This window comes from Belonocnema kinseyi, chromosome 2 (assembly GCF_010883055.1).
Source record: "Belonocnema kinseyi isolate 2016_QV_RU_SX_M_011 chromosome 2, B_treatae_v1, whole genome shotgun sequence".
Taxonomy (NCBI): Eukaryota; Metazoa; Arthropoda; class Insecta; order Hymenoptera; family Cynipidae; genus Belonocnema; species Belonocnema kinseyi.
In genome coordinates this window covers 90,482,962-90,493,457 of record NC_046658.1, presented here as the reverse complement: position 1 = coordinate 90,493,457, position 10,496 = coordinate 90,482,962, and the positions used below count along the sequence as shown (strand labels likewise).

The window sequence follows — 10,496 nt, the reverse complement described above, 5'->3', positions numbered from 1 at the left end:
CTAGTCGGGAGTGGTGCTGACTGAAAACAGATGATTTGGAGCGATTCGCGCGCCATCTGTTGGTCATTCTAAGGACTTATTGAACTACCCTCGTATTTTACAAAAAAAGAGAAAAAAAATTTGTTTGCAAGTGCTTAACCCCCGCCTTCCCCCGTAATAAACATACAATAAAGAAAAAATATGTCTTATTGTATAGAACCGAAGATCAGACAATTTTATGAAATTTTACTTAAAACATTCTACAATTTGTGGTATAGGTGTAACATATTGAACGGAAAATTCCTGCCGTTGGTTTAACGAATTGAAGAGCTTAAATGTTGTTATATAAATGTTCAAATCTGCGAAATATGAAGTTATTTGTCTGCAAAAACTGCAAAATTATATATATTGCAGATTTCTGGAGATTTTTGAAACACCTTTGTGTAGGCGACCGAGATGAAATGTGTAGAATTTACAGCAATTCTTTTTATGACGGTACATGCTACTTTGATGACTGAAATTTTTTTCACATCCATCACACTTATTCTTTATTCCTTTCGTTTTAAAATTTGGTCTGGTTTACGTTGTGAACGAAGTATTATGAGCTGAAAAAATAAAAAAGTACATTAATGTCACATACACAGTATCACAGAAAAAGCACAAGCTTTTTAAATTTTTAAATTGGATAAGAACAGTGCTGGCAGTTGGCAACTATAATAAAAGCTGTAAATGTTGCTAAATTAGCATAATTTTTTTCAAGTTTCAGAAATATTATTGCAAAAATAGTGTAATCTTGCGAATTTTTAACTTATGGCCAATGTTTCAAATAGTACTCTAAGAATTCTATATAAAATAGCATTTACAAAGTAATCATGCAAGAAAGCAATCAACTGAAAGAAGATATACGAAGTCTAGAAATATTATTATTGTATTATATGTAAATAACATAAATTTATTTAGTTTTGTGAATAAAAATTCAAGCAATACTTATAGATTTTTCAGAAACTACATTACGTATTTTTCTTTTGTTGAAATAAAGCCGAGCATATAATTTCCGTGAAGCTAAAAAGGATACAACGATATAAGCAAGAAAATGCGTAAAGTAGCTAATGTATGATCCCTTACTATATGTTATGACAAGCATAACATTATGTTGCAGAGTGCGCATTAGGATATTTGGAAGGTTTTATTTCAAAAATATCGTAATGCTACAAATTTTTTAATTACTGCTCAATTTTGATATTTCCCAATATTCTAAAGCTCATTTTTATGGAAAATTACCATCAGATTATTATTATTATTATTATTATTCGAACAAGAAAATCAGCTGTAAATTGAGCTCAAGAACATATCTCAATAGTTAATGATAATGTAACCATATATTCATTTTAACTCTTTTTAAATATTCTTTAGAATTTAAAACGAACTTCAACTCATAAATTCGAAGTAAATTTTATTTGGCACATATTATACACATCAAAGTTCCCATTTTTTTATTAGTAAACTTATTTTTTAATTTTGAAGCTACACACTATTATTGCCTTTACTTCTTCTCATCGAAGGATTGAGTGGATTGTATTTTTTTGCAAATTATATTGTTAATTTTAATTGTTAATATCATGAATATTATTGTTTTTAAACAATTTTTACGATTCATGAAATTGATGTTAGAAGTTTTTTTACGGTAGCCAGTTAAATGTATAAACAACACAATGAGTAACATCTAATTTTAGTCGAAAAGTTTCAAGGAGAAAGTTTCAAGGAGATCTAATTATTATATGCATACAAAATATTCAGAATTTTTCATATTCACTGCTACAATAACCTAATTTTCTATAATTCATCAGAAAGCCGAAAGCAAAGGAAGCGAGCCGATCGCGACGCAGATCGATTAAAAAAAAACTTTAAATCAACAATAATTGACGCTTACGCCCTGAACAGTATTTCTTCCAGCATTGGAGTGAAATTCATAAATTTATACTGCATTTGTGAAGTTATACCCGTATAAAGTGCTACTTTAAAAAATGAAATATATGTCAAAGCAAACCTTAATGCATATGGGGAATAAAGTAATTTATAGACTATATGGAAAAGCGTCTGTTTCCAAAATCTCTGAAGAAAAATAACAAACCTAGAACCTGCAGCAAATACAGGAATGTTCTGTAATAATTCTGTGATCTTTAAACCACTAATCGTTTAACAAATGCCAAACAAGCGAAACGTTTAAAAAACGCCAAGAGTTAATTCAACAATTTCGGTTAAAAGTGCTAAGATAAATGTTGATGAACAAAATAATGGGTTTAAGAATTAATCACCTGAAGTGAGAAAATGATCAAGTTCACGATTAAAACATTTAGTCATTTTCGTACTTAAGGTAATTAAATATTTAACGATTATTTGCTTTGATCGTGTATTTATTTAATCTTTTTTACCTAAATTTATTCGATTAACCTTTGGGTGCAGTTGGCTGATTTAACCCATTTAACCGTTTCGGTTTCTTTGGCATTATTATTAAATGATCAGATAGTTGATGTACACAGCACTACCCTGCAATGACAAAGAACTAAAAGGTCACTAAAGTTTAACTTCAACAAACGATCGATATACAAATAAAGGACTTATGAAAATATCCTTAAGTTTGGGATGAAAATGATTAAAAACTATTTTGTTAGTTGTTTTTTATGTCTTCTCAAGCAACCCAGATAGGTCCTACATTTGTCACATTTATATTTATTTTCAATTTTTCCTCCGGAATGTTTAGAACGTAAATGTCGAATAATTATAGATCTAACTTTTTCGTAACTTCTTGGGTAATGCGGATATTTATACTTGTATTTTAGTTTTTTTTTAACTCTTCCATAAAAGACGTGGTTGCTGGAGGGAGGGGGGGGGGTACACATCCAAGACACGTGCTTTTATATTCAGGTGTAAAAAATAATAATAATAAAACTCATAGCTTACTCTTTTTTTTAAATAGCGTGTGGAGTCCTAAATTTGATCTCAGCGAACCGAACCGAGTGCCCCTTCCGAATTATTTTTGTTTGTTTACATTAGTTAACGAGTCAAGGCAAGCCAATTATGACCGCAACCACGTATTTGGTTGCCACCACTCATAATTTATTTTTTTATTTTCGTTTTACAAAAAATATAAAAAAACCATGTAACAGCCTAGCGGAGTTGGGGGGGGGGGCGACGATAATGCCACGGTAGACCACATAGGGGGAGGAGGAAGTCAAAAAGTGGAAAAAATTGGGCCACGTGGTTTATGGAATCCCCTTATAGAATGTTTATAATTTTGCAATTTGAGTGCACACAAAAGCAAAAACAAAAGCATCCTTCCACTATAATTAAAAATCTGTTTTCTTATGAATAAAAAAACATAACTTACTACGTACAGTGGTTTCCTTTTTAACTCCCAACATCTAGTCATACTAATGATAAAATGTAACCATAGAGGATAGAACTTCAAAAGTATTTTCATGCTCAACTTCTCAGTTTGTTCTTTTTAACTTCGTGGAATCATGCTTTGATTCTTTAACATTGTTTAAACTCCCTCGATTACCTGAAAACCCAGGAAGTTTAAATAATACAGAATGACGATTAAAAAGTAATCATTATCTCACGAATCACAATTTGTACGTCCAAAAACTGAAAAGAATTTTTTGTTTCTTTATCGAAAAAGATAGCTGTTGATTATGAAGCAAATTGAAGTTTATAAGAAAATGTCTTAAATGTATATAGTGTATTATTCTTTTAAAAATATTTCTTTTTTTCCAAAATTAGGAAATTTTAATCAGAAAATAATCATGCAACAAAGGTGTGAATGGAAATGAATTGTCTAAAGCCTGGAAATAATGGCGATTTTAATAATTTTGAATGATGTAATGTTTTTTTATTAATAACATAATTTAAAAATAACAAAAGCTAGTTTGTAAATCTTCTTAAGAACTTGCTGGTATACTAAAGAATGGAAAATAAATCAAGATAATTTACTCAATTTGAGCGTACAAAGTTATACAAATACGCAGAATTGTTGGAGACCAACTATTTTTTAAACTAATAGAAATATCTGTTAAGATAGCCTGACAATATCTGTTATACACTATTATTCTACAATTATAATCCCTAAAACATTAGTTACTACTTACATTAGATACAGCAAAAAATTAGAGGATTAGAACAGGCTACCTTGAAATAATTATTTTAAAGTAGTAGTAAAGTGTATGTTAAGTAATTTGAAAATCAATAAACATGATGCAAGTCTATTATTAACTTTAAACAAATTGAAAATTCATAAATCATAAATAATAGCGAAGTGTCTCATCGTTCTGAAGGGCAAAGGAAGTCCTGAAGTAGATCCAAAGTTATATATACATAGTATGTGTTTTTCTGATAACAAAACAAAATTTTTTTTAGATGGTTTCAAATTTAAGCAAAGCTTTTGGGACGATGACAACATCGTTGCAAATGCGGTCGGTACAATATTTCCTTTATCTAAGAAAATATTTATTATCTCCAGAAAACGTACTAGATTAAAGAAACTTGATTTTCTTAATTAAAGTACATTTTATTGAAACAAGACAAATTTTATTGGATCATGAAAATATGGAAGCGTCCGTATTCCTGCGGATATTTTATTCTTTAAATGATAATTTTGTACATTCTACTCACAATGAGAGGGTTTCAGTTTAATGTGTAATAAGTTTATTTGTAAATACTAGGAAAGAAACTATAAATTTAAATGTATAATTTTGGAACAACTCTTGTTTATTTTAGTTTCTGTTACACTGATACTTATGGTATCGAGACAAATTATTAACGCTCTTATCGAGAAGCTGGATCCCTCACTTAAGGGATATCACAGTCTCCCCTTTTTAAATTTGTTATTCCGTTTTGATTTAAGTTATTCTTAAAATATATCATTTTTCTTGTTGTTGACCTCTGGTCTTCGCCTTAATAATTGATTCAATTGACGTTTCCAGATTAAAACCACTACTTCAACTTCGAATGTAACTCCCAGCAGAATGTCTTTTGTTATGGATCTTCTCCTCGATAATCTCATGCTAATACTTAATCTCCATCAGTTTTTTTTACATCCTAAACTTTTGCGTGATTGCCTTTCTTGGTAATCGTTCACTCGATTCTTTAATTCTCGAAGATTTTCACAACAATGAAAATCGAGTATTCAGTTCTCGACCAAACATTGGGATAGCTGGAGATTTTTTTATAACCGGATAAGGTGTACTCTGGTAGTCAAATAAGAATTCTATATTTGCAGCTTTCAGTGTTGAACTATATTTTATCATAGTGTTTATATTTCTTTTGAATATATCAAAGAAATTTTCCGCTGCATCGTTTGTATCAGGAAAATGTGGAGCCATCATTCTACGCCCATTTCCTCCTGTTTTCATCAATTTTTGAAACGCTGCCCCCATCAAAGTCGAATAATTACTTGTGACCAAATGGGATTGATAACTGGTATCATTTTATTACGCATGGGTCCATGGAAATTGGCATAACCCGATGCGACAGATTTTTTGGACATTTCCATGGGTGAATTTCCTCAGTGAATTACTAAATTTCCTGGTCCATTTCTGGACACCACACAAAAGATCTAACTAAGGAATTTTTGTGACTGACGCCAAAATGACTGGGATAAAGTTCTTTCAACACTACATGTCCCAGTTTTGGAGGAATGATTACGCATTGGCTCCATAGGAGACACTGATTGTCCGCACTTGAACAATTTCTCTTATTAAAAAATATTTAAATATCGCCGTTTGGTTTTCTGTTACATACAACCATCTCTATAGAACGAATTATTTTACTTAGTCTTTCCGCTTCAAGAGTTGCTTTTTAGACCTTTTTCAGTTCAAGCGTAGTAAAATCAAAAATATTTGATTTCATTCAGATATTTGTAGTCCGTGTCTCCCAAAAAAGCAAATGATTTTAGATCTATTTCATCTTTGTGAGGCAATGGGAGCCGACTAAGCCAATCAACATAGTTTTGAATTCCTCGTATGTGTTTGATTCTATACCTAAAAGGTGAGAAGAAAATAACTCAACGCTGCAACCTAGAAGTTTCTACAGCTGGAATAGCTTTATTCTTTCGAAAAATTCTGGCAAAGCCGCATCATCAGTTGGCAATCAAAATTGGTGACCATATACATATTCGTAATATTTTCGCACACTACAAACAAATACCAAACTCTTTTTTTCTACGTGCGGATAATTTTTCTCAGCTACCGATAATGGGTGACTTTTAAAAGATATTGGTTTATCCATGTTTCCAGCAAAACGATGAGCCAATATTGCAAGCCAACTCTATTGACCGCATTGGATCAAAATTGACTAGAATTTTGTCAGACGTGAATTCTAATTTCACTTGCTGAAAAGCTTTTTTGTTTTGTTTAATCCATTCAAATTTTTCCTTCTTGACACATGTGTTAAGACAGTCATGAAGGAGCTGCATTTTATGAGAATAAATAAATTTTTGAGCGAAGGTGCCTTTCGTACACTAGTTACTTTTTCTTCAAGACACGAATGTCGATTTTTATTTATTTTTTAGCCCAAACATTATACTTCTAGTAAGCAAAATAGGCATTTATTAAATTTTAGTTTCAAACCTGTTTCACCTAAACTGTTGAGTATTTTCCGCACCCTTTTCCAATGTTGCTTTATTTCCTTTGCCGAAATCAAAACATCATAAAAAATCACCACTCCCATAATGCCCAAAAGTAAACTGGTCATAATAGTGGTATTTGTTTAAATGTTTCAACCATATCAAGTTTAATGAAAAAGGTATGTATGCAAGCTAAACTTTTAATGATACTGTACAGGTTCCTTGACAGAGTGATTTCAGAAGCGGGTTCATGTACAGGAACTTGCTCAGGATCATATATGAGGAGGGGTTTTTCAAAATTGAACATATCCACTTTCAGAAATTTTTCAGCAGAGCCAAAAAACATGTACAGCGTGTTGAGTTTTGAAGAGGACACACGTTTTCGATCGACTATTTCAATGAGAAATAACCACTTTTAAAAGAAGAGGTTCGGTCAGCTTCAACAAACCATAAATCTCAGCCTGAATCAGCGAAAAAACGAATTTTGACCAGAAGTGGAGATGTTCAGTTTTGAAAAACCACTCCTCATATAAAAACCTGCATAGGAACTATTCCGCGAGAAAACCTCCACCGACAAAGGAACTTTCGAATGATCGGCTATAGGTTTCTGAACAGGTTTCGTGGTGCAGTGAATTGAGGCGCGGGTTCCTGTAAAGAAACACGTGTGAGGTGCTTTATCGTCGTGAAAGCTCATGACGCTTATAACTATAAAGTTGCTTTCCTTTAATTCTCTTGAAAATCGAACTTGCTATTGAGACAGCCAAGCCTTTAGCGAGCCCTTGCGGAGTAGTTCCTATTCAGGTTCATGAATGAGATCCTGAACACGTTTCTGTGCATGAATACGTCTCTAAAATCACTCGGGTGCATGCCAAATTAATGTGCAAGAACCGTCAAGATTACATGTACAGGTTCGCCTGCAGGTTCGTGTCCAGGAACATATCCAAGATCCTCCGAAGTTCATGTACATACATTTTCAGCCTAGGGATGCTTAGGTTGACGCAACACAAGTTTGGCATCAGCTTTTAGTTAGAGACTTGATTCTCCTTTTATGAATTTACCTTTGTCTTGCTCGAAGACATAAGAATATTTTTTACGAATTTTTTCTATTTTCGTTTCTTTAGTTGCGCTAATCGCGTTATTTCTCAGCTACCAGATTTCTCGAATCTTCAAGGCCATATTCCAAAAACAATTATCAACTTTCTCCCAATTATAGGATTACTTTAGTTTTTTACGATAAATAAAATGTGTTGTACTTAAATTATGTTTCTTTCAATTTTTACTTATATTCATCCGATATCAGACAGTGGTGTTTTATCATATGAGTGCACTCCAAACAATGGCGTTTTAAGTGATATTTTTGAGAAAAATCTCTAATAGCGTTCGATCGACGTTGCAGAAACTGCGGTACCCGAATCTATTTCCATGTTTAATAAAACGTCATTTACTTTAATTGTATCTATATAAGGTGCTACGATTTTATTAATTTCCATACTTTATATCCTCGTAGGTTGAATTGACTTCGGTCGATATGAACATGAAAGAAATCATTTTTAAAACGCACTGATTCGATTACCGCCGTTTCTAAAGTCTCACCCTCATATGCTACATTTACCAAATTTTGTCTATTACCTTCTCTTTTGCACTTCACTATTTTGCACATTTTGTACATATAACCTTGTTGGCCACATTTACTACAATATTTATTTTTCAGTTTGGAACTGAAGCTTTTGATGATTTATTCTACCACAACAAAAAACCCCCTCGTTATCTCATTAGGAGACCTAGCTCTGCCCCTTTCACCACATTGCCAATCCTTGCCTTTGCCCCTTGGTGATAGTTCCCATGATTCATGCGATTTTCCTTGAAAGAAAATTTATTGATAAACTTTGGTTGGTTTCAGAATTTTCGGTATATTTAGACGTATGCTTTAAAAGATCTTGCAATTCCTTATCAGAAACCTTCAGTAATTCATATCGCATCATTTCTGTATGCACTTCAGCAATCAAATGATCCTTTAATTGACTTTTAAGTTCCTCCTCAGTGAAATTACATTTCCTCGCCAATGCTTACAAGGCGATATAAAATTCTTGAGTCGATTCTCCAGCCTAACTTTTCTCTCTCAAAACGTGTATCGCTCCAAGCGTTTATTTGTTTCCAAACATACAAATAAAATAGCTTTTCTTTAAGTCTCCATAATCTAAGGTGTGTCGATCAGTTGAAGAACAAACTGTTTGTATTTCTTCAAATACTGATGATAGCTGAGTCACCAGCAAAGCTGTTTTCTTGTTATCTGGAATGTCATTAGGCAATATTTAAACATCGATTTGTCGCACAAAAACTCTGGAAACTGCCTTCCTTTTTAAATGCTTTTACCATGTCAAATGCACTCGTCATTTTTATTTTGCCAGCCTTTTTTTCCTCTTTAGTTTCACGGTTATTCCAGTTTAAGATTTTTGTCCGAATCTTCACTCTCGCCTACCATGTTTTGATTCGATTTCACTAGAATCTTTAACACCTTTCGAAGATCGTCAATAGACAATATTAAGTTTTGGCCTCGAAATTATTGTGTTCGAAAACATCGAAGATTTTGGTCTCAATTCGTAAATCCACTATTATTTCCCATCTTTTATAGCTGTATTTATGGTTGTCCAGTTTAGCATTCCAATGCAAGAAAATTCGTATCCTCATCTTCACTGTTAAGTTTATTTCTAAGCACTATGAAAAAAACTATAAATTCATATTATTAATTTTGGAACAACTCTTATTTATTTTAGTTTCTATTACATTGATACTTGGCGTACCGTTACGAAACATTAACGCTCTTATCAATAAGACGGACTACCGTGTACTGACTCGTCAACACAATTTAGAAAAAACAGTAACGTAGTACGAATGAAAAGAATCCCTCAACTTGAGGGATACATCGATGTTAAAGCTGACTATCGCGGATTTGTTTAAATCTTCACGTTTCAGGACCTCCTGAATCCAGGAAAAAAGGTTTTAAGATGGTGTGCCTATCGGCTTTCGTTGTCGTCTGTATACTGGATAACTTTTGAATTACTTATTAAATTAGGTTCCAAATTGGCACACAGATTTAGGGATCAAAAGGAAAGATCAAGTGCGTTAACCAGTATTTTTTGACCTGCGGTACTCGTGTGAACCACATAAAGAATAACGTGACAAATCTCCCAAGCGTCAAAGCTCTCACAAATGAGTGATGAGTATCTTGAAAAAGTTCCAACCAATCGGAACGTGAGTTGTGCAAACTGTTGTACGGTAGGGATAGTATATTTTTTTACATTCTCATCCTAATGAGAAGGTATTGGTTTTCTGTAAAATTTCATTTTGTGAGTTTTCATCAAACCTCCACATTTTGAGACACCCTGAGTCAGAAAAAAACGATTTTTACAAAGGTGTTTTCCTGTCTGTATTCTGTAGGCATGATGACTTTCGAAAAATTGATCAGATTGGATTCTGCTTTGGCACACTTTTTTAAGGCCCAAAAAGAAGTAACGAGTTCGTGAAGTTACTCATCGCTCATTTGCGGGCAGCTTTGGTGTTTGGGAGATTTGTCATGCCACACAAAAAGAGCAGCAATTAAAAGAATTATCAACCCCATGACATCGGTATAGACTGGAACATATATAAAAAAAGTTTCATAAATATTTAATATTTTAAAACCTAGTATGTCCAATAACGTGGAAATAATTTGAAAAGATTACTTAAATACTTGAATAACTTCCGAAGCGATTAAGAACTTTTCTATACGCGAACATTTCGCAGAGGTTCATAGATTTTTATGGTAGTTTAAATTTTTGAATAAAAATGTGCTAAATTCCGATGCAGTAAATAAAAACATTATCGAATTCACACCTTCGGCAGAGATTGAGAATCT

General features: G+C 32.7%; 1 protein-coding gene across 1 annotated transcript in view; it reads left to right on the top strand.

Annotated features, from left to right (window-relative positions):
• The window catches only part of LOC117182895 (probable palmitoyltransferase AKR2), a 13,109-nt gene extending 4,674 nt beyond the window's left edge, over positions 1–8,435 (top strand). The window contains exon 5 of the mRNA XM_033376010.1: positions 8,313–8,435. Within this exon, the coding sequence (XP_033231901.1) occupies positions 8,313–8,435 (123 nt within the window). The remainder of the gene's footprint in view (positions 1–8,312) is intronic.
• Positions 8,436–10,496: the final 2,061 nt, after the last annotated feature.